Source organism: Penicillium mononematosum (assembly GCF_028829835.1).
Source record: "Penicillium mononematosum strain IBT 11891 chromosome Unknown utg000001l:1.0-4488741.0:1.0-4491989.0, whole genome shotgun sequence".
Taxonomy (NCBI): domain Eukaryota; kingdom Fungi; phylum Ascomycota; class Eurotiomycetes; order Eurotiales; family Aspergillaceae; genus Penicillium; species Penicillium mononematosum.
In genome coordinates this window covers 1,521,045-1,543,407 of record NW_026643271.1, presented here as the reverse complement: position 1 = coordinate 1,543,407, position 22,363 = coordinate 1,521,045, and the positions used below count along the sequence as shown (strand labels likewise).

General features: G+C 49.3%; 13 protein-coding genes across 13 annotated transcripts; 6 read left to right on the top strand and 7 right to left on the bottom strand.

Moving 5' to 3' along the window:
* Positions 1-597: 597 nt before the first annotated feature.
* N7519_000554 (aromatic amino acid ammonia-lyase) lies at positions 598-2,715 on the top strand (the record flags this gene model as incomplete). The annotated part of the gene is made up of 1 exon (XM_057287332.1): positions 598-2,715. One exon carries the CDS (start codon positions 598-600, stop codon positions 2,713-2,715), a length of 2,118 nt encoding a protein of 705 aa, XP_057153415.1.
* A 956-nt stretch (positions 2,716-3,671) lies between these two features.
* Positions 3,672-4,838, top strand: N7519_000553 (aminoglycoside phosphotransferase family protein; the record flags this gene model as incomplete). Its single annotated transcript, XM_057287331.1, has 1 exon — positions 3,672-4,838. One exon carries the CDS (start codon positions 3,672-3,674, stop codon positions 4,836-4,838), a length of 1,167 nt encoding a protein of 388 aa, XP_057153414.1.
* A 202-nt stretch (positions 4,839-5,040) lies between these two features.
* On the bottom strand, positions 5,041-6,604 carry N7519_000552 (putative protein kinase; the record flags this gene model as incomplete). Its single annotated transcript, XM_057287330.1, is given in 5 exon segments — positions 5,041-5,231; positions 5,294-5,534; positions 5,585-5,943; positions 5,960-6,297; positions 6,357-6,604. 5 exon segments carry the CDS (start codon positions 6,602-6,604, stop codon positions 5,041-5,043), a joined length of 1,377 nt encoding a protein of 458 aa, XP_057153413.1.
* A 1,470-nt stretch (positions 6,605-8,074) lies between these two features.
* On the top strand, positions 8,075-9,839 carry N7519_000551 (myo-inositol transporter; the record flags this gene model as incomplete). Its single annotated transcript, XM_057287329.1, has 4 exons — positions 8,075-8,258; positions 8,318-8,623; positions 8,676-9,508; positions 9,564-9,839. The coding sequence occupies 4 exons, from the start codon at positions 8,075-8,077 to the stop codon at positions 9,837-9,839; spliced, it is 1,599 nt and encodes a 532-aa protein (XP_057153412.1).
* A 306-nt stretch (positions 9,840-10,145) lies between these two features.
* Positions 10,146-10,499, bottom strand: N7519_000550 (uncharacterized protein; the record flags this gene model as incomplete). Its single annotated transcript, XM_057287328.1, has 2 exons — positions 10,146-10,201; positions 10,229-10,499. The coding sequence occupies 2 exons, from the start codon at positions 10,497-10,499 to the stop codon at positions 10,146-10,148; spliced, it is 327 nt and encodes a 108-aa protein (XP_057153411.1).
* Positions 10,500-11,532: 1,033 nt separating this feature from the next.
* N7519_000549 (DUF3716 domain-containing protein) lies at positions 11,533-12,132 on the bottom strand (the record flags this gene model as incomplete). The annotated part of the gene is made up of 1 exon (XM_057287327.1): positions 11,533-12,132. One exon carries the CDS (start codon positions 12,130-12,132, stop codon positions 11,533-11,535), a length of 600 nt encoding a protein of 199 aa, XP_057153410.1.
* Positions 12,133-12,183: 51 nt separating this feature from the next.
* Positions 12,184-12,478, bottom strand: N7519_000548 (uncharacterized protein; the record flags this gene model as incomplete). Its single annotated transcript, XM_057287326.1, has 2 exons — positions 12,184-12,397; positions 12,465-12,478. The coding sequence occupies 2 exons, from the start codon at positions 12,476-12,478 to the stop codon at positions 12,184-12,186; spliced, it is 228 nt and encodes a 75-aa protein (XP_057153409.1).
* A 785-nt stretch (positions 12,479-13,263) lies between these two features.
* N7519_000547 (uncharacterized protein) lies at positions 13,264-13,949 on the bottom strand (the record flags this gene model as incomplete). The annotated part of the gene is made up of 2 exons (XM_057287325.1): positions 13,264-13,487; positions 13,556-13,949. 2 exons carry the CDS (start codon positions 13,947-13,949, stop codon positions 13,264-13,266), a joined length of 618 nt encoding a protein of 205 aa, XP_057153408.1.
* A 628-nt stretch (positions 13,950-14,577) lies between these two features.
* On the bottom strand, positions 14,578-15,845 carry N7519_000546 (uncharacterized protein; the record flags this gene model as incomplete). The annotated part of the gene is made up of 4 exons (XM_057287324.1): positions 14,578-14,974; positions 15,049-15,191; positions 15,274-15,498; positions 15,579-15,845. 4 exons carry the CDS (start codon positions 15,843-15,845, stop codon positions 14,578-14,580), a joined length of 1,032 nt encoding a protein of 343 aa, XP_057153407.1.
* Positions 15,846-16,759: 914 nt separating this feature from the next.
* On the top strand, positions 16,760-18,765 carry N7519_000545 (uncharacterized protein; the record flags this gene model as incomplete). Its single annotated transcript, XM_057287323.1, has 8 exons — positions 16,760-16,870; positions 16,939-17,009; positions 17,065-17,088; positions 17,144-17,233; positions 17,291-17,373; positions 17,435-17,832; positions 17,894-18,227; positions 18,329-18,765. 8 exons carry the CDS (start codon positions 16,760-16,762, stop codon positions 18,763-18,765), a joined length of 1,548 nt encoding a protein of 515 aa, XP_057153406.1.
* Positions 18,766-19,475: 710 nt separating this feature from the next.
* Positions 19,476-19,712, top strand: N7519_000544 (glutamine synthetase; the record flags this gene model as incomplete). Its single annotated transcript, XM_057287322.1, has 1 exon — positions 19,476-19,712. One exon carries the CDS (start codon positions 19,476-19,478, stop codon positions 19,710-19,712), a length of 237 nt encoding a protein of 78 aa, XP_057153405.1.
* An 8-nt stretch (positions 19,713-19,720) lies between these two features.
* N7519_000543 (uncharacterized protein) lies at positions 19,721-20,656 on the top strand (the record flags this gene model as incomplete). Its single annotated transcript, XM_057287321.1, has 1 exon — positions 19,721-20,656. One exon carries the CDS (start codon positions 19,721-19,723, stop codon positions 20,654-20,656), a length of 936 nt encoding a protein of 311 aa, XP_057153404.1.
* A 793-nt stretch (positions 20,657-21,449) lies between these two features.
* Positions 21,450-22,254, bottom strand: N7519_000542 (uncharacterized protein; the record flags this gene model as incomplete). Its single annotated transcript, XM_057287320.1, has 5 exons — positions 21,450-21,550; positions 21,611-21,738; positions 21,796-21,922; positions 21,976-22,004; positions 22,058-22,254. The coding sequence occupies 5 exons, from the start codon at positions 22,252-22,254 to the stop codon at positions 21,450-21,452; spliced, it is 582 nt and encodes a 193-aa protein (XP_057153403.1).
* Between the last annotated feature and the right edge of the window lie 109 nt (positions 22,255-22,363).

Here is a 22,363-nt window from a genome sequence, read left to right as displayed (position 1 = left end):
GGCCTTCGGTTCACCCCGGGACCCTGGAGCCCCGGCACTTGAGTCCCGAACTATATAATGGTGGCGAAAAGAACAGTACGGAGTATCTAGGTAATCCTTTTCCGGCAGTAACGACCGTATAGAGAGAGGTCTACGCAGATGTCGGGGCTTGGGGTGCGACGTGAGATGGATGAGATTGAAGATTTGCCAAAGCTAAGTTCTAGACTATCAAATCTGACAGGCCAATTGGACTAAAGTTCCTAGTGGATTTGTTGTCACTAGTGCCGATCAGCTGAGTACTAGTTTAAATCCCAATCTAGCGGGACTAATACAGCACGTACTACGTAGTATAGCCGACTCACAGGGATATTTTCACTCGGAGGGAAGCTGATGAGGTCAGGCCCTTGCATATCCAGATCCCACTACCGATAATTTTGAAATCCATCATTGCAATATGTAGCGAATAAACTACATATATCTCTATCTTTCCTTTTTCTATTTCCTTTCGCGTTCCTCAATCGAACTTTCACATATTCGCCTGAATTCTTGGTAACCGAATAGACAATAACACAACAGCTGGAGTTGAGGCATTATACCTTTTTCTATCTCTGCCTTATCATGACCCTGAAGAGGCACAGCCAATCGGCTCATGTGAACGCAACGCTCCAACTGCTGGGGCGCGTACGTGACCTGAAGGACAAGAAGCGAAGCATTGTTCTCAACGGCAACGACCTCGACATTGCCTCCATAGTCGCCGTCGCCCGTCATGGAGTCGAGCCCACTATCAGCACGGACGAGTGTCTCGCCAAGCGGCTCGAGATCTCCGTCGACACTCTAGCAGATGTCATCTCTCGGAAATGTGTCATCTACGGCGTCAACACTGGTTTCGGTGGCAGTGCCGACACTAGAACCAACGAACTCATCGACCTGCAGACTCATCTGCTCCAATTTATCCAAAGCGGAATTATCACTACGGCTGACAAGGATCCGGCCAGCAACTCGGAGCGGGAACCATCCCATGTGATGCCTCTCGCCTGGGTTCGAGCCGCCATCGTGGCCCGTACCAACCAGAACCTTAGGGGTCACAGTGCCATCCGCAAGTGCGTGCTCATGAGCCTTATTGACCTACTGCACAACGGCATTACACCTCTAATTCCTCTTCGGGGGACCATTTCTGCATCTGGAGATCTCATGCCCATGGCATATATTGCTGGAGCAATTATGGGCAACCCAGATGTCTTTGTCCAGGTGGGTAAGGGTGCACAAGCCATAGTTATGCCTTCGTCTGAGGCATTGAAGATGAGCGGGCTCTCCCCGTCGGGACTCGGCCCAAAGGAGGGACTTGGGCTAATCAACGGCACTGCTCCTTCTGTGGCAGTGGCAAGCTTGGGATTGTATGATGCGCAGCAGCTTGCGTTGTTGTCTCAAATGTTGACGGCTTTTGCTTCCGAGTGCTTGGCCGGAAATGTAGAGTGGGCTCATCCCTTTGTTCACGCGACTCGACCTCACGCTGGACAAATCGAGGTGGCAAGCAATATCCGGCGCTTCTTGAAGGGTTCCAAGTTTGTTGTTGGCCTAGAGTCACAGGAGGCATCTGGCGACGGGCTCTGCCAAGATCGGTATTCAACAAGAACAGCTCCTCAGTGGATTGGACCTTATATTGAGGACCTTCTCTTGGCACAACATCAGCTCGAAGTGGAGCTCAACTCCACATCAGATAACCCTCTGGTGGATACGAGCAAACAAGAGGATGGTTCAAGTGGAAAAGTGTACTCTGGTGGAAATTTTCAAGCAGCTGCCGTCACGTCTGCTATGGATAAGGCTCGCTTGGCCATTCAGATGATAGGACGAATGCTTTGGTCCCAAGTCACTGAGATGATCAACCCCGCAACGAATAATGGACTCGAGGCCAACCTTAATGCCACCGCACAAGAGAACTTCACCATGAAGGGAATCGACATCAACATGTCAGCGTACATGTCTGAGTTAGCAGCCCTGGCACACCCGGTCTCCGCCCACGTCATGTCAGCTGAGATGCATAATCAAGGTATCAACTCTCTCGCTCTGATTTCAGCCCGACGCACTATGGAGGCTGCAGATCTGTTGGCACATATGAGTGCCTGTCACATATATGTCTCATGCCAGGGTGTTGAGATCCGAGCGAACCACGTCCGATTCCTTTCAACACTCCGCACAAAGATGAAGGACTTCACCGCAAGAGGAGCCTTGTATGGACTCGGCTTGAAGGATTCACAACTTGGGACACTATGCGCGGCACTCCTCCCCATTGTTCAGTCGAGCTGGTATCGCGCAAACTCCAATACTTGGAAAGACCGTGTCTTGTCAGTCGTTGATGCTGTTATGTTGACAGTCAACGAATACGTGGCCACTCACAGCCCCGATTGTTCAATGTCAACGATGATGGCCTTTAAGAAGCATTTTCAGACAGTTGTGTCCAGTACAGCGGAGGAAATGTTTTACCCCGGTCCGACTATTTCCCCCGAGGAGGTGGCGATGCAGCTTGGTGGGGGAACTGCACAAATATATACTTGGGTGCGCTCGAAGCTGAATATCCCTATGAACCGTGGCCTCCAAGACGATCCTTTGTTCAACGCACAGAAAGGCCTTCCCACAATGGGCAAAAAGAGCATAGGAAGCTCGGTGAGCATGGTATATGAGAGCTTGCTTAAGGGCGAAATGATGGATGTGATTTTAGAGGGCTGGACGCAGGACTAGGCACATTGTACATTAAGAGACTTGGCAGTATTTAAGTATATGATTGAATACATATCGCGTGCAGATGGCACACGATGGCTGCACGGCCAATGCACTCGCTGTCAGTAAGTCAGTGGACGCATGTATATGGATAAAAAAGGAAGAGGTGGGATAGCCCCCCCTTTCCAAAAGCACTACCACTCTAGCTCATTAGACACCTATACAGACACGATCAATGCCCAGTTCTGATTTTCCACTAACCGCAAAGTTAAGACGCTATCCACACACATCTTCCGCTTTCATTCCACGTGCTCATTTCTTCTACGACCGTTGTTCTGCTCTTCATCACACTTATACCTTTGATCCCATCAAGGACATTACTGGTATGTGTTTCTATTGACAGTCACTAAGCCGTAACTCTTTAGTGGCTACCTCAATCACCCAGCTCCCTGTTGATCAGAATAAGTGTGGCACTTGTGGGCTGAATTATACTGGCTCATCTAGTACCTGCCAATGTTGATTAGTGATCCTTGGGCGTCCACGGGTGTCACAAGGGCATCTATCAGGATTTAGGATGGTCACATATATGTAGAAATGGAGAAAGTCTTACTCCCGAGGCAACCATGTAGATTGTAAACTCTACCTAGGTAACTTTTGCCAACGTGGAATGGTTTCAAAAGACAAACGTCCTTTTTGCTATAGTTGGTGAAACGAGACGAGAATGCCGAGGTAGAAACCTGACGCTCGTTATCTTGCGATAATCAAAATAGACACCTATTTTGTACAACTTCCTTCAGATTTTCCTTTCAAGGCAACTTTGCATAGCCACTATACATACCAGCCTTAGTGCCGATTTTGCGACCCCGCATCCTCACATAAAGGATCTCGTCAAAGGTTAATCCATTCCTGCCCAATCTACATGATTTCTCCTGGCTCTTTTGCCAACATCTCAGATAGCTGTCTTCCACGCTGAGAAGATGGGCTTAGTTGAAAAGCTTCTCGTCCCAGACGAGAATATTCTCTCCGAAATCCTCCCAGACGTCATCGATCTCAAGTCAACTAGCTACAGCATCATCTCAAACACATTTAACACGTGTACGTTTAGAATTCAGCTTGAGACCGCGCCGCTTCTGGACTACCCCAAGGATCTTATTGTCCGACTGGAGAAATCGGGAAGGTCATTGGCCGCATTGGCAACTTTTCAGCGTTTAGCAAGCTCTCACCTCAACGATCTCATTCCGTCAGTCTTGCAGGTGCGCACCACAACTACTGCAGCGACAGAAGTCGACTACTTTGTGACTCCATATTTTACGGGAACGATTACCCTCGAGGATGTGTGGGATACGCTTGACGAAACCAATCAGCTGGAGCTGGTGAATAATGTCATTCTTGCTGTGGATAAGCTTCAGAAGCTAGACCTTGGCCAAAGCCTGAAGGGTACCCCTTACATATCAATCGACGATAACTCTCCCCAGCCCGTCAAGATTGCGATCGGTGATCTGACCCATGGATTTTTTCCAAGTGCCAAGGAGTTCTTGCAAGGACTCCTCCCATCGGATAATAAGAAACCACCTGATTGGAAGCTGTTGGAGCTTGGCGACGGAATAACAATTCAGTCTGCACATGAAGATATAGGTCAGATTGACTTGTCCAACTCCGAGCTCGATGAGCTCCAGAAGCATGCCGTCTTATGCCACAACGACCTTGAGCCCCGCAACATTCTCGTTAGAAAGGGATCTACAAAATACGAGCTAGCCGGCATTATTGACTGGGATATGGCGGGCTTCTTCCCATTCGCCTACGAATATGGCTATAAGGATACGGTCTTGGGTAACTCGAACCTGTCCTTTAGCTGGTATACTATGTTCAAAAACCAGTCGTCCTATCTGCTGCCCCGAGGGGAGTGCCATACAAAACTTATCAAGGCGCTCCGGATTATCGACCACTCAACGAAGAGATCCAGGGAAGGAAAGTTCAGCACAGTGGTTCAGATAAGGTGGTTGCAGAGGGAACAGGTAGAGGAATCTTCAGACCTCCGTCAAGGTTGGGTTCGCAAAGCTGGTGCGAATCCTCCCAAGGGGTTTTCAAAGGATGACCAAACCAACCTCGAGGAAGAGGTCCTGAAGGAACTAGGCCTTATATGAAATATATGTCCCATTGATAAGGGGCTTAGAAGTCAAGTGACCCCTGCTCCATCTTCTTCCTGTTCCCTTCTTATTCGAATCGCGCATTTACTACAAATTCTTCTTGACTAGCGGATTCAATCTGCGAGCGATATTGTAAGACCTTGCAAAGGGATCGTCTTTTTGTAGTAGTTAGTAAATAAAGGCCTAATGTTCGCATAAATCAGACACTTGTTTGCTTTAGTTGAAGAAAAGGATGACCCGCTAGTTCGCCTGCTGTTTTTCTTATATTCGGATGCCAGACAAGCATTTGCTTGGCGAGATCCAGAAACGCTTCCCTCTCCTCTCCCCCAAGGAAGGAAACGGTGTCTCCTAGTTTCCGGTCGGGGATCATATCTTCATAGAGAAAGCGACCTAAGATGTTTCGTGAGTCTGAGAATAATCCGTCCGGGATAGGGAACCCAGTAATATCATACCATTATTGTCAAAGAATGGCCCACCGAAGTACTCCTCCGCGGTCCCGCATACTCTATCGTCTTCTCGTCTGACAGATTGCGGCCATGAGTACTCTCGCATGTATTGATACCTTTGTATGACCTCTGGATGGGGTGGACCGAGTAAGGCTATCATCTCGGTGATGTGTAATTTAGCATCGTAGTGACCTTGTTCATCATGGATATGCCGAAATAGCTCTTTGCCTTCGATCATATCCCACAACTGGCCTAGCATTAGTGGATGCAACAACTTTAGAGAACAAAGAGACGCACAAGAACGCCAAGATTCCAAATGTCCGCAGGCATTTGCCATCCATTACCTAGTATCACCTCCGGGGCACGATAGTGGTCTGGCTGAATAGGCCAGACGCCCCAGTCGTCGTCTTCCTCAAGTCGAATTGCTAAGCCAAAGTCGACAAGCTGTGGTATACTACTCGGGCTTTTGAGTGGTCCGAAGTCGCTACGGGATTGATACACTGGTCGCCCCGCCGAATCAAGCTTGAAAGCCATCGGTTTTTCAAGCTGAGAATCCATGAAATCAGCGAGCACAGTTGGATCCTCAAATGAGACCATGATGTTTTCGAGCTTTAGGTCTAGATGGCTGGGCTCAGCATCACCAACGGGAAGCAAGGCTGAATATGAAATTACCTGTATGGACTATCCTGCATTCTTTATGGAGATAATCAAGCCCCGTAAGAAGAGCACGAATATATGTTTTAATAAGTGGTAGTGGCATCTTCCTATCGTCAAAGCGCCGCTGATACATCGACAATGGCTCCCTCATAGGCGGATACACAAGACACAAATGAGAACCTTCTAGACCTTTAACTTCAAAAGAGTCTAGTAAGGTTCGCATGAGTGAGCGACCGCGATGTGATGGGTCTACCGTGGAAATGTACTCTTCAACCACGCGCTCATGACCAGCGGAACTTGCATTGTTATCGGCAATTTTCACTGCCACAACGCTCTCTGGCTCTTCGATATGCCTACAACTGTTAGAGATAGACAGAGGGCTTCGAATTGAACAGAAATTATTGAAGGTTACCCTTGTAAATCACGCGCAAGCCATACTGTTGAAGACACGCCCCAGCCAACCTTGACCAGTATTTGGTAACGATCGGCGAGTACCTCGCCAGGCTTCGCTGGGTAGAAGTACTTGGAATCATATACTGGCGAGATCTCTTCATCAACGAGTATGCCGGGCGGTAAAGGTGGCCCGGGAGAAGGGATAGGAAACGGTTTTTCGCCAAGCAAGGCAGACAAACGAGGAATGGATGGCCTAATAGTATTCATGACAGAGTTACTCCCCGCAAGCCGACGGGAGAATGTGATATCAATAGTTGTCGAAGAGGATGATCAACAAGGAGCTCAGCTGGGCAAGCATGGCTGGTAAACATGATCACGTGGCACGGTTCGGGACATGAATATTCCTAATACGGACTAGTGAAAAGCAAGCTGTCGGCCAATGAGGTCATCGGCTGCTTCCGATCAAGAGAGCGAAGTAGGGCACTCAGCTCGGGGATACTCGAAAGAATGTCGGGAACATTAGGTGAAGGGTTATGAGTGACGGAAAACCGAACGAAAGTACATTAATTCACAATGCCCCTGCACTCCTCTGCTCTAGTTGCATCCCGTTTTATTTCAATCGGAAGGGTCAAGACCATTGGTGGCACTGGATTGAAGCAATATCCGGGAAAGTGGATAGAGGCGAGAAGTGGGGAGTGGGGGTTCTTGCTGTAATGGGAATCAAGGAATTGATCTGGTCAAATGGTGACTTCAAGATATGAACGCGTCCATGACCCATTCCAGACCCACCGAACTTTCTAGCCTCACCCTAATTGGCAACCCCTTACGGAATATCTCGTATCTCGTACCCTGATCATCCATCCATCATCTAGATTATATCATTATCTCTAACAAGTAATCTAATACATACGACCATAGGGTGTGGAAAATAGGGCTTCCCGTCCGCTCAGCCGTACTCAAGCCACACGCCGGTGAGTTAGTAGTTGGGTGGGTGACCACCAGCGAATCCTCACTGTTGTATGTTTTTGTGTTTTTTGTTTAACAGCTTCTCTCTGTGCGCGGCAATTATCAATGCGGCTCAGCGCCGGGTTCCAGTTCGGACATAATGGAAGAACAGTTCCGGCATCCTGACGTCGTCCACAGCCCCGGAGGCCGGGGGTGAGCTAGGCACCGGGGCATTGTCTCTACAGCGCTATATTCTTTATTCGGGCCTTACACTTTACGCTCAGCAGCCAAGCGCCAAGCGGCACTCAAGACTGAGGAAGGGTGATATGGGGTACGATAAACAGTTTAACTTCCCTGAAAAAGCGGGAATGGCGGGGAATATGACGACAGTCACAGCACCTCGAGAATCAGACTCTCGTTGGGGAAGTATTCCCCGCCTAAAGTGATGAGTTGACTCCGTGCCAATGCCGCAGGGGTGATCCAATCATCTCCAAATGTCTCATTTTGCCACCGGCTTTCCCAAATACGCCCAATTCCCCGCAAATCCTTTCCCCGACAAACCAATAGGCAGCGTAATCTATCCCCACCCCCGTGGGGAAATAGGGTTTGGCACTCATGCCGATCGCTGCGGGATCCTCGATGGTAAGACGAATTGATGCATTGTCGATTGGCACATGGCTATAAATCACCCCAATGGCCTGGGAACAACCCTCCTGTGACTCTCACATCTTCTATCACCATAGTTACCCCCAATATCAATTGACATTCCTGCCTCTAAGATTCTCAACAAACATGAGCCTTGACAAAGAAGAAAAGCAATTGGAGGATATATCCAAGGATAACGTCGAGCAGATAGAACATGCTGAGCATTTCGATGTCAAAGACCAGTCCGACCTCAGCAGCATTGAGGCAACAGCTGCCTCCAAGACAGCTTGGTTGATCTGCATTGTGGTTTCCATCGGTGGTCTCTTATTTGGTATGTTATTCTCACATATGCAACTGTGAGAGACGAGTAACTAACAGGGTGATATCCAGGCTACGACACGGGATACATCTCCGCCGTTCTAGTCACAATCGGATCATCTCTCGGCCATGTCCTTAGCTCAAGTGAACAGGAAATGGTGACCTCCCTCACAAGTGGCGGTGCGCTGGTCGGTGCAGTAGGAGCTGGTCTCACTGCCGATCGATTTGGTCGTCGTTTACCCATCTGGGGCGCGTGCCTGGTATTCGTGGTTGGAACTGTCCTCCAAACATGCGCCTTTTCTGTTGGCCAATTCGCGACCGGAAGATTCGTTGTGGGCCTTGGGGTAGGAAGCGCGTCTATGATCGTTCCTCTCTATAGTAAGTTATTTTCCTCCTCAATGACTGCTTCGATGGGCTCACCGATCCACAGTTGGTGAGCTGGCGCCTGCGCAATACCGCGGCCGTATGGTTGCGTTCAATAACATGAGTGTCACGTTCGGTCAATTCCTTGCAAGTGCCCTGGGTGCGGGCTTTGCTGAGGTAAAAGGCGAGGGGTGGCGAGCAACCGTCGGTCTCGGAGCTGCCCCAGCTCTTGCACTCGCCGGGTTACTGTTTGTCTGCCCAGAATCGCCTCGACAGCTGGTTACCCATGGCAAACACGACGCAGCGCAAGCTGTGCTTCTACGGATATACCCGACGTCGACTGCTGAGCAACGACAAGCTAAAATTAGATCAATCGAGTTATCCCTTCAAGAAGTATCTATGGACAAGGAATCCCTTTGGGTCACTTTCAAGCGCATTTTCACCACACCCTCCACCGGCCGTGCAGTTCTAACCGCCTGCATGATCATGGCAATTAGCCAACTTGGAGGTTTCAACACCTTAATGTACTATGCAGCAACGCTATTCTCTATTGTCGGATTCAGCAATGCCACAGCCGTCGGCATCACAGTCTCCGGTACGAATTTCGTCTTCTCGATTGTCAATCTCCTACTCGTGGATAAGTTCGGCCGTCGTATTATCCTGACGATTACCGTCCTTGGAATGTCTCTCTGCATGATCGTCGCTGTCATTGCGTTCCGATATATCCCAATAGATACCGAGACTCTGGTTGTGGAGAGTAACAACATCGGCTGGCCAGGCATCCTGGTCCTCGTCGCAATTATCTGCTACGTCGCTTGCTATTCATCCGGTGTCGCCACTATTGCTTGGATCGGTACTGAGCTAATTCCTCTTGAAGTGCGAGCAATGGGAACTATGCTAGTATGTCTACCCCCAATTCCATATCCTTAACACATATGCTAACGAGCCGGACTAGAACACCGTTACATGCTGGAGCACTAATATCATCATTTCATCCACCTTCCTTTCGATGATGAAGGGTTGGACCCCAAGTGGTGCTTTTGGGTTTTATGCTGGAATCTGCTTCTTCGGTTGGGTTTTCGTAGTCTTCTTCTACCCCGAGTGCAAAGGGATGCCGTTGGAGGCCGTCCGGGAAGTTTTCAGCAAAGGGTTCGGGGTCAGGTATTCAAAGAAGTGGCAGAAGGACCACAAAGACGATGTCAAGGTGCAAACAATTGTCTTGGGACATTAGATACGCGACCTCGGAATTATATGTGCCTAACTGGGATTGTTCAATAACAGCTTCTCACTTTAACCTCACTTTAACCTCACTTTCACTAGACGCTTCATCTGTATATCATCGCAACACTCACTCTTAAAGACCCTAGCAGATTTTATTTGAGCCCATAGCAGCTAGAGAGGTGGGTGAACTAAGCCCTACCAAGTCATCGCTGACACCACCGACGCCATTTCCATTTTCTATTCTCTCACGCTCTTTCCTTCCCTTTCCCCACGAGCCTCCTTCCCTCTGCCTGACTTCTTTCTACCTCTCTCTAGACTAATTCCCAGCCATTTTCTCCCCCTCATCATGTTGAGGTTCAGGATCCCACGGGGCTCGAAATATAAGTAAAAGGTACTTACGCTTTTTATCCTCGTGGGAGAGACCAGCGGAAGGGGGGACCACCACATGCGAGCAAGTCAAAGCAAAGGTCCTCCACTCATCAGATGATGGGCGTTTGAGATTCAGGAAACACCCCAGAGTCCCACTACTGTCATGGCTTCGAGATGAAACACTGGACTCGGTCGCCATGGTCCGGCTATCATTCTTCAGGAGTCCTTCCGGAAGGCCAGTGCTGATCCCTTTGCGGCCCGCCGTTTCGGCGACTCGCTTGAACTCATTCAGCGACGTCATCTCCCCGACCGAGTCTCAAGCTTCGTCATCCGATATCCCACCTTCTTTGGCGAGCCGTGCAGACTCAGGCTCCGGCCTCCCCCCACGCCGGAATCCCAAAATTCTGCAGACATCCAGCCTTCTTCGGCGAGTCGCGTAGACTCTGGCTGCTTTCTCTCCCTAACTGAGTCCCAAGCCCCTCCCTTATATTAGGACTCTACTCGCATGATTTCGGTGCAGAGCTACCATGATATATATCTGAGACTCTGAACTTTATTACCCAAGAACTGGAAACATGGCAACAACAAACGTCCGACTTCCATCTCGAGATTACGGTCTACCTCTTCACAGACGTATGTCGTGAGTGGGGGAACGCTCACTCTCGAAGTGGGAGTATCCGAATCATACCCACAACTACAAGGAGATTCTCAATGGTGGGGGGCCAACACTTGCGGTGGCTGCTCTCAAGTCTCCTTAATCAAGGTCAGACGGTGACCAGTTTGGAGAGTAGACTTTGAGGTCGGAAGGCGTGTGCCTCTACCCGGCCCAAGAACCTGAGCCCGTTCCAACACCGTTTTCCAGCCTTGCCAGCACGCCATCCTTGGGAATGGTGTAGTCCACGGAGCGCCTCTGACACTCGACTTTGAGATGATGATGGGTCGCCCTGCGACAGCCCCGAAAGAGCGTGATATTATCTTCTGCTCCAAAAGCCTTGCTTTGATCGGCACTGAGGTCCGCCGTTGATGTTCCGCGGCACTGACCGTATTCTTTATCCCCTATTTTTACTCCGCCGCTTTTTTTCGCTGTCTGTGTTTTTATTGCTATAGCGAAATTGAGGCAATGCTATCTTTCTTTTGCTTTTGATACTAGTGATATAATATCTAAGTTATGGCCGGGGCTATAAGCTCTTTTTCTAATATTATTGTAGGCAAGGGAATCATGATCTACGCTACCAATTGAATATAGATGAAATAGGATAGTGAATATATTCCATTTTTGTTGTGCAAATTGGTTATTTGAAAATAGAAGGGAGCCAATGCTGCATTTTCTTCCCTTAAGCGAAACGGACATGGGGGTCCTCCACATCTTCCTTAATATCGACTTGTTGGAACGCGACCGCTTCGCTTGTGGACTTGACGCGCGATGCGGTACGGGTCGTCGCCTGGATGGAGTTTCGGACGCGGACCACGTCATTGTAGCGAACAGGCAAGCTTTGGTCGACGCGGGACTGGACAGCTTGGAAGGCGGACGAGGCGCTTTCGGCGGCGCACTGGTGGTCCGCAACGGCGGTGGTCTGGTGTTCTTGGAGGGTGGATAGCTGCTGCAGCTGGATTATTACGCTATCCAGACTTGCCGTCATTTCAGCTCGAAGGCACGCAGCGGACGCGGCTGAAGTTCGCATCCCAGCGGAAGTTTGCATCCCAGCGGAAGTTTGCATCCCAGCGGTGGAAACACTACCATAGACTCCAGCGTTGGGCACACTGACTGGCTGAGTCTGGCCGCGGAGGATCGTACACTTGGCGCCCTTTCCACCGTACATACAGTTGCCACAGCATTTGGGGAGTCCTGGCTCATCAACCACCACACACAAAGCAAAGGTCCCTCGCCCCGCCAAACACTGGTCACAGCGTACGGATGCCTCACACCCTACCATCTGGATGAAAAGGGCCTCAAAATTTTGGATATTGGATCCCAAGTCCTCGTTTCAGCGCTCAGGCTGAAGGCCCATTGTGGGTCGGACGACCGGATCGCGTTTCTTGTCCTGGCCCATAATGAACTCCACGAACACAGATTTGACAAGGTCGCCTTCCTTCGCAACGGACCAAGGCAAACGCTCGAGGTGCTTCGACCAAGGTTTAGCTTCAGGGATCGGATCGGCTGGCTTTAAAATCGGCAGGCTGGAGGGGATGTCGGGGATGCTGTGGTAAATACATTCTTATCAGTCTGGCTCTCATGATAGTCAATCAGATTGATACTCTTTGTTACCTTTCAGGATTCATATTGGTTGGATCCGTCAGTGTATTGGGAGTGAGTAAAAATATCTGGGCTTAAATGAATTGACCGATTTGGGTGCGCAGTGGAGAGGAAAGGAGGGATAGGGAGAAAAAACAAAGTGAGATTGAAGTACTCAAATGACAGCACCTTGATAGCAATATCTCAATAGGAACACATCATGTCCATAGCCCTTCAATCTACCTGTCTCGCCCTTATTACTGTTTTCCCACTAGAATATATTGACCACAGATAATCATGAAGTATGCTAATGTACTTCTAGACTATGGCCACCACGTACGAAAGCGGGGCATTGCCGCATTACATATATTCTAAGGTTACTAAAATGCTTAGCCCTTCTCTATAGGTATTTAAGCCGCATCGACACTAGCGAGCGACGGTGTCCTATTGGCTACCTAGGTATATGGTCCGGGGAAGGGAACACTAAGGTCACCCGTGGACTCCTAGGTCCATGGGCCGTAACTACCTAGGTACCTATACCTAATTTAAAAAGCTTGGAACAACCCTCGTTTTCCGGAGCCCTATTCCTCCCGTAATGTAGTTATGAGCTACAATCACAGCTAGTAAGATGAAATCTATCTCTAATAGCAAGCTCTCAGCATGGAAATATACAAGTCAAGTGCGATCCTCATGTCAAGATCTACTTTGTGGATGAGATCATAAAGGTACACAATATATGTTGTGTTGTGGACAGTGCGAAAACTGTGAAGAGGAGAAAAGAAAGTAAGACTATAAGTCTTCTAATACGGGGGTCAGGTGGCTATGGGACATCTCAACAGCTCGGAGCCGCCTTACGGCGAGCCATCGCAGCCACATCTGAGCCGGGCGGATTGAAATCCACGAAGCCATGTTTCAGGTATAGCGATGCGCCCTCCTTGCTAGCATCCACATAGGCCGCAACGCCATCCTTATCCGCCAGGTCGCAGCCCCACTGCACAAGTATAGAGCCAGCTCCGCGCCGTTGGTAATCAGGATGAGTACCAAGTGTATCCAGGTCTTTTTTTTTGGTTTAAAATGTCAGTAACAATCTCTTCTTGCTAATTCTACGGGGGTCTCATTCATACAGTAATGTTTCTCATCACCCATGACGCGTTTTCTTGCCTGCTCCAATTCTGCAATGAAGTCCTCACATTCCTGGTAAGGGGAGTCAGCATGCCACTGCGGGAAGCGACGACCTCGCTCATCTGGCATGGCTAGGTCCCATTTTCCGAAGGCAACTAGCCGCGGTCGGCCTTGTTCGTCTTTCGACTCGGTGTCAACCACTCGCAGGTATCGGTGGTGGGGCTTCTGAATGTCGCCCAGGTGCCAATCCCGGTGCCATTGGTGCATGCCCGGGGTGTTTGGGAACAGTTTCCCGATCACCGGCTGTGTGAAGGAAGCGAACCATACCTCGGTGATGGCTGGGACGTCTTCTGGTGTCGCTAGTTCTAGCACGAAAGAATTGGTTGCTGATCCCATGTTGGAATTGGCCTGAACAAGAGTTCAAGTGTCTAGCGAAAGGGTATTTATTGACTAAGGCGTTCGCACCAGGGCAGGTTGTTTAATACAATTTGGTGGAAAATGGGTGGGGACTATTTCCCGGTGAAATATGGCCCCGGAATGAGAACAAGACCCGTTTAATGGTCGCTGGTGACATGGGGACGTTTCAAGGGACGGGATGGGGAGGGGCACATAGAACAAAAGAGGGAAGAGGTGGGAGCCAATAAGGGAGTTGCAATGGGTGCCTGAATGTACAAGCCCTTCAACGACAAGGATACATTAAGAAATGCCGCATATACGAGAGGCCTAGCCACTTGCAAGGATGAGAATTTTGCTTTGGCCCCCGACAGCCCCATGTCTCATCATACGATGCGCTCAGTCACGAGTGCCAATGCAACCAGGTCCCCAGGGCTGGGTTGAAAAGTGAAACCTTTGGAAAAAGCACTCTATTTACGGAGGATATCGGGAGAAACCGTTCCGCGGGATGGGGAAAGCTTCTTTAATCTTATTTCCAAGGCAATTCGAGCACATAGTATGTCCACATCGCGTCCAGTATAGATTTATAGCCGCTAGCTAAGTTGATCAGCGACTTGCTACTCATGATAGCCTAGTGGTGTGTTTGCGACTCCATTATGTGCGCCTGGCTCGACTGACTGTCGACCTCCCAATCCTGCGTGACCAGAATTCGATCTTGTCGCATCGGCAAAGGGAAGGTTTCGTGGTTTTCGAATTTGTTCTTGCGATCGCACGACTTGGACCGCCCTTGTGATTGCGAGCGCATCCTGTAACTCCAAGAAGTCGGGTCTTCCACGCCATAGAGCTTGAGTCCGTTCGATCGCATCCAAGACAGGAAGGGGTTGAGTTGTCCCCAACAGGCCGTCACAATACTGAGGCACTGGGTGATCACTTCGAAAATGGTGATTTCGCACATCTGAAATGTTGGATCGTTGCTTTTCGTGCCTTTCTTGAGGATGGCGATCTCGCCGATTATTGCGATTGTCACACTATCAAGGGAAAGAAGATGAGTTTCAAGCTCTGGAACACGGGAGAGAATCACTCCGTAGGCCGGATCACTCACAAGAGCCGAGGTAGGAAGATACCCGCAAAAACTAGGCGCCGCCCCAGTGTCGTTTGGACGCTAGAAACCAGGACCATCGCCTGAGCGACAATCAAGAGGTCAGTAACGATGTTGGAGACAGCGATGAAGTAGCGCCAGGTCAACTGTATACGCCCCGTTGAATCGTATTAGTATTGTCCGAACTGGGGGGCGTAGAAAGTGATGGAGACAAAAGACACAACCTACCAGGTTAAAGCAGTGACCGCTCTGGAAGTCCCAGGTACGAGGCAGAGGGCATTGGAATGCAGTCCCAAAGACTGCAATAAGTGCCCAGACATATACGATGGTCTCGGCTCCACGGGCGAGCCACTTGTCTTTGGCGGATGGTGTAAGACTCCGGATAAACACGACTAGGGATAGTTTCGAGAACGTGAGGCTTAGGAGGTACAAAACAGACCCCGCAAAAAGATTCTGGGGAGGAGCATATTAACCTTGATTTCAAAAAAGAAATAGAACAAGTGGACCAAGACAGCAAGGCGGAAGATACGTACTTTCATCACCTGTTCCATATCGGCGCTGGATACATCTTTAAAATGCTTTCCATAACCAGACCCAACTGCCAGCGAAACAACAATGCTCTGACCGATGCCAAAAACCAGAGATGCAATGATCAGGAGATCGTCTGCGGTGAGTCTCTTGAACAGTCGAATCTTAGTTCCCAATCGAGCAGAGACACTAAATATTATCGTGACTAGAAGAACCCAATTGGTGACATTGACCGCTGGGTCTTTGGTGTCACCTTTGAATCGTGTCCCCATGGAGCCAACAATAAGTGAAGGAGATCGGGTTACCTAGAAAGAAAGAAAAAGGAAAGCAAGGAAAGTATTAGAGAGCATAACCATGCTGACAGCACATGCCTGATGCTTTTTATTATATCGCTGTATAATCTGGTAGTGCGCCCGTTCTACTTCCAATGCCCAGAAAAGAGCGACCAGGATGCAAATCCCCTCTTAGCACCTACCAATATAAATATACGATGTACACGAATGTCTCTGAAGGGGTGTTATGGCTACTCCTGGGTTCCCAATGTTGTGTGACGCTTGCTCCCTCCCATACCATCTCGATCTCGATATGTGTTCTATACGTTTGCCTGCTTTGCAATTTGATCGGTGCCTTCTTTCCCTACTTGCAGTAAAGCACATGGCAATACTGAGAAGTCTTATCACGTTCACCCCTTTACTCGAAGGATTCACCCGGAGTTCTAGCCCCCCGTCCCCGGGCCCCCTCGCATTAGTTTAACCCTCAATTGCTTGTTGCCCTATGAGTAGCCTCCACCGATATAAGCCCCACATAGAATAGCTGTGGCGTAGTTCAATTGGGTATGGCGCGCTTCCTGCGGGAGCCCTCCCGCGTGTGATCGACATTGCCGCATAGCACATGCTCGGCCCTAAACCTCCTTGGGGCGTCAGGTGGAGGACAGAACGCCTAAGATTAAATTAAAATCATACTCTGTACATATGAATGCATTAGCGCCATCCACATATGTACTTGCAATTCTGCTCGATGTAACATGCATCGAGGAATATTCGATACCCTTGCACCCGCATTCCGATATTTGGCCGTTGGACTTTTTTCCCCTTTTTTTCGTACTTTTCACCCGACGTCCTTCATATTTACTTTGAGGTTCATTTCCGGCTTGCCTCCGTTTCATTCCCGCAGAAAAAAAAAAGCCATGGTGGCCTATGAATTCAAGAGCACTACTTCCGTCACAAGCAGGGGCGGGGGCCCGGTGGACCGTGATAATGCGCATCTCCAGCGGATGGGAAAGAAGCCAGTCCTTAAGGTATGCAATGCATTCTTCAAGGATAGAAAACCCATCGGGAGACACTGTTGACACTTCCATCTTATCAGCGAAACTTCGGCATTCTATCGATCCTCGGCTTCAGCTGTACTATTCTAGGTACTTGGGAAGGCCTGCTGGGGTGAGTCGGTCCAATTCCAAATTTTCACGGAATTCATCGCTAATTAGTTGCCTAGTACCTTCACTGGCCCTCTCACAAAGTGTGTTCCCACATCAACAACCAGCTATCTTGCAACATTCTCTAACAGATATCAGTGGCGGCTCTGGCGGTGCGATATATGCCTACATATTTGGGTGGGTTGGCTGTTTTGCCAACTTTATGGTCTTGTCGGAATTAGCCTCCATGTGTGATGCTCCTTCCCAATTTACCTGAGACTAGAGCCAGAGCTAACTGTCAAATAGGGCGCCTACCGCAGGAGGCCAATACCATTGGGCTGCCATGCTTGCCCCGGGCAGACTCCAGAAGTTCCTGAGTTTCATTACAGGTGGATTTCCCGATTATTCACAGACTCAAATACTTCAATTTCACTGACAATGAACCTATAGGATGGTTTGCTGTTCTCGGCTGGCAGAGTGCCTTCGCCGCCTGTGCCTTTCTAACGGGAAAGATGATCCAGGGTGCCGCGATCCTAGGAAACAATCTTTACAACGCCCTGCCTTGGGAAGGAACATTGATTGTCTGGGGTTCGCTCAGTCTCGCATTGGCCGTGAATCTGGTCGGCGGCAACTTGCTGCCCCGCATTGAGGTGATCATTTTGGTTGTGCATATTCTTGGATTCTTCGGCATTATAATCCCGCTCGTCTATATGGCAGATCATAACACAAAGGAGCAGGTTTTCCTGTCTTTCCAGAATGGAGGAGGCTTTGCCACACAAGGACTATCTTGGTTCGTTGGTATGACCAGCTGCGCATTTGCCTTCGCTGGAGGTGACGCCGCTGTGCATGTAAGTTTCCTTGTAGTTACGCTTTCCTCTATATGCTTCTAGCTAACAAACCCTCAACTAGATGTCCGAGGAGGTCGCGAATGCCTCGACCGTTATCCCCAACGCCCTTATGATTAGTGTCGGAATCAACGGCTGCCTCGGATTCGGTATGATAATTGTTATGATGTTCTGCACCGGCTCCGACCTGGGTGGGAAGCTGGGGAAAATCACTGGCTACAACTTCATGGGTATCTTCATGGAAGCAACAGACTCAGTGCCAGGATCATTGACCATGATTTCTATCGTGATCATTATATATGTCTGCTCCCTAATGGGTCTACTGGCTGCGGCATCTCGGCAGCTTTGGTCATTCTCTCGAGATAAGGGGAGTACCAGGATGGCGATTGTGGAGTCAGGTAAGTACTTCTCCAGGAACTAGGAACCGTGCATGGTCTAACATTTGCTTTGAAGATTTCTTCCACAAGACAGTTGCCTATTTTCGCCATCCTCCTTACAGTGACCGTCGCTACATTGCTTTCCCTAATTAACATTGGTTCCAATACCGCGATGGAGGACATCGTGTCCATGGCAGTGGCGGGTATCTACCTCTCCTACCTCATGGTTTCTGTTTTGCTCTTTTACCGCCGCCTCCGTGGCGACATCTCCCGATATAATGACAACGAGGATGACATCGTCAACGTGCCTGGTGCAAAGCTTGTTTGGGGACCCTTCCATTGCCCCGGCATCATTGGCGCCATAATCAACGGGTATGCAATTATCTACCTCACCATCGTCGTCTTTTTCAGCTTCTGGCCAAGTACAATGGACCCAACTGTTGAAACGATGAACTGGAGCGTTCTGGCCATTGGAGGCAGCAGCTTCCTTGCCGTTATGTACTATGTCGTGCGCGCCCGGCACATCTACAAGGGTCCTGTTATGGAAGTATCGTTGTAGAGAGTTCCCACATGGAACTATCCAGAAAAAGTTAATAGTTTGTCATTACTCTTTGAGAAAGGGTATAGAGGTCCTTTACATCGAGCCTTATAAATACATCGTGTAATTGTTGTTGGCTGCCAGGTCTGTGAGGCCACCAATGAGTGACAGCACCACGTAGCATAGCTTGTCAACAAATGAGAGATCATCCTGTCTTTTACCGATGGAAAATCCTCGGTCCGAATTGTATTGTTTTTGCTTACAAATCTGTCCACCTAAATTGTCGATCGGACAGCTATTCATTTAAGATAGTTAGAGAATTCATACATTGTGATTTTACCCTGTACGCTCGTATACCATTGATTTCTGTCATACCTCTCTCCCTCTTCCTCTCTCCTTCTCAGCTAGTAATCTGATTGGCATGCGATAAAGCTCCTCATCTGGATGAATACACAAAGAGAAAAGTTAGTCATACTAATCGATCGATCAAACTGTTAACTAGTTATGACAGACAGGCCTGGTTTGTCAGGCTTGACATATTTGAGCGAGTACATTAGCCAGTTTCTCAGACAGAGAATTCAACCTTCTTTTCTCTCCTCTCTCTGGCCTCTACCAGATCACAAACACTCGTCCACATCGCGCTATGCTTGGGGAGTGAGCATTTCGACGCATATTGCTTCCCATTGCCTTTCCGCATATCTCGACACGTCTTACCTGCCAGTCCTCCCACCATGCCATCGCACAGGCAGGAGCTCGAAGCGCTTCTCCGGATGGACCATTCTATCAAGTACATTTGCGTCCAATGGACCGACTACTCTGGCGTCCTGCGCGCCCGCTTCATCCCAATTTCTCGCTGCCTCGAGATCGCTAGTGGCAGCGAGACCGACATGGTTTCTGCGCCCCGACTGGTCGTCCCTGCGGCCATGCGGCTTTCAGGCCGGGCATGCGACCGTCATGAGCTTTGTTGACCAGAAGGATGGATGCCCCCAAGAGGTTCGACAAGTGCCCGCGCATGCTGCTGTTCCGAACTCTGAAACGGCTTGAGGTAGAGTGGGATGCAAAGGTCCTGGTAGGTTTCGAGATTGAATTCGTGCTCCTGGACGGGTCAAACAACGTCCTTCAGCCGATAGATCGGTTGAACGGCTACTCGAGAACCGCTGGGCTGCGCGGGGAAACATTGAACTTGGTCGAGGAGATAGCCGAAGCTCTCGAGGAGTCTTGCATCAATATCCACCACTTTCATGGGGGGGTCCAGGATCAGCTGGAGATTGCTCTTGCCCCTGAACCTGCACTGCAAGGCGTCGATTCTCTTGTTTTGGCACAAGAGTCTATCCGCACAATATGCGTACGTCGGAATCTCAAGGCAACTATGACCCCGAAACCGACATTGTCTGGACCCTCAAACGGTCTGCACCTCCATCTTTCAATCAGCAAGCTTGAGCAAACCTTAGCAGACCATTTCTTAGCCGGTGTGCTCAACCATATGGGCGCGCTTTGCGCCTTTGGAATGGCAAACCACGACAGCTACGTTCACTCTACCGGCAATGCTGCGGGAGCATGGATCGGATTTGGCACTGACAATCGCGACTCGCCGGTGCGTAAGATCAGTGACCAGCATTGGGAGTTTCGCATGATGGATAGCACGGCAAATCCCTACTTGTTCACCGCGGCTACTTTGCTTGCTGGTCTAGATGGCCTTGAATATAAAGCAGAATTGATTTGGAAGGATCGCAAATTCTTCCCACATTTGATGGAGAGAGCTGCGAGAGACAAATACGGTTTGGAACGAAGAATGCCAGCCACATTTAGGGAAGCGTTGGAGTGTTTAAAGGTGGATGCTGGTGTGAAAAATTGGTTTCCTCAAGTCTTGCTGGAATGGTTCATCTCGGTCAAGGATAAAGACGCAGAATAGTTTGAGAAGATGACCGATGAGCAGAGACGGCTTCGCTTCGTGGAATACTTTTAGAGCACAACCCAAAATACGATTCAGGTATCATCTTTGAGAACGGCAGCCGGGTCAACGCTGGTCGGGTGATGATGAGGGGGACCTGGAATACCGCCCTGCATGGAGCCCTAGCCTGCGCGTACGAGGAAGGTATTAAATCGGCCCTCCCGGACGTTTGGATTCGCAAGGACTGCAACTCTGGGCTTTGGGTGGGGAAGTCTGCTTTCGGTGATTATCTGAAGAAGGAAGGGATCTGGATCCTCTTGTTTTCAGGTGTCAATACCGACCAAGGTGTTTTCTCTACTTTACAAGACGCTCATGCCCAAGGCTGCGACACCATCATGTTCAGAGACGGTTGTGGAACGTATGGTTCACCATATATAAAAGCAACCTACAAGTTCAACTGCGCCCGATGCTGAGGGCTTTTTACTAGCTGTAGGGCCCTTGGGAAAGCAGCAGACCTGGGTTATTAGTGACACAATGCTTGTTTTATCCACTTCTCTCGCGAATGCACTTCTGATTGCCAATTACGAATAAAGCTAAGCGCTTCCTGTGATTCAAAGGAGTGTATTTGTGTGAGTATTTCACAACTATGGTTCAAATAACAGGAGTGGTAATACAATATCGCCCAAGCAGGTGGACGAAAAGAGTCAGGGATGTGGCACGGCTGCGAAACACATCAAATAGTACAGAGCACAAAGCCCTACTCCACGACGTGTAGCAAGTTATCCGTCACAAGGTCTCCGTGGCTGTGTCTAGATTAGATAGCCACGACCTGAACGTAGAATCGAGTATCGTCGCTCTGGTACTTCTTATCACTCTCAATCTGCTGTTGAATCCATGCAACGCCGCTCATGTAGGCTGTCGACAAAGTCAGCCAGGCAATCCGTGAAATAGGAGACCATGTCAGATAGAACTTACTCTTGATGTCATCAGTGCCAGGGTTGTTGAGACCAGACTCTCCATTGCGGTGGCCACTAAACCACTTCTCATAACCGTACTTAGCCTCGCCCTCGTGACGAGCCTTGATGTCCTTGGCCAGATCGGTGCTAGCGCTCGAGCGTTAGTATAATATATCTTGGCATGCAAGCTACTCCGGCACTTACTTGAGGATAACACCGTTGTCGACTTGGTCAACGGTCTGACCCAGGAAGTCAGAGGCAGAATTTCTCAGGATGAACCAGTTCTGCTTGAACACGCCGAAGTTGGTGCCGTCGCCGGTCTTTCCGTCACCTAAAGAATGTCAGCACCGCTGCCAGGGTCTGCCTGCTAACATTTGGACATACCGTATTTGTAATTGGTGTCCATGTTGTCGCTAATAGTTGTGAGTTGTGTAATCAGGCGCGGAAATCAAAGAAGTAAACTCACGTCTCCAGCATGGCAATGGCCATGTCACGAGTGTTACCACCGGCCTTCAAGATCTCCTGCTTGCGAACTCCGAGACCAGGAACAATGTAGCTGCCGTGATCGCCTGCGCGGGCAACGTTCACGTTCAAGTCTGCTGCCGGAGACGAGACCACGGCAGACACGAGAGCCAAAGAGGTGAAAAGAGAGAGGAGCTGCATCTTGGAATAAGAAAAGGATGGATTTATTTGCTTGTTGGTTCAGATGTTGGATTTGTGATGCTTCAAAAGAATTGCAGACCAGCTTCCTTTTATAATGGTGATTTGACAC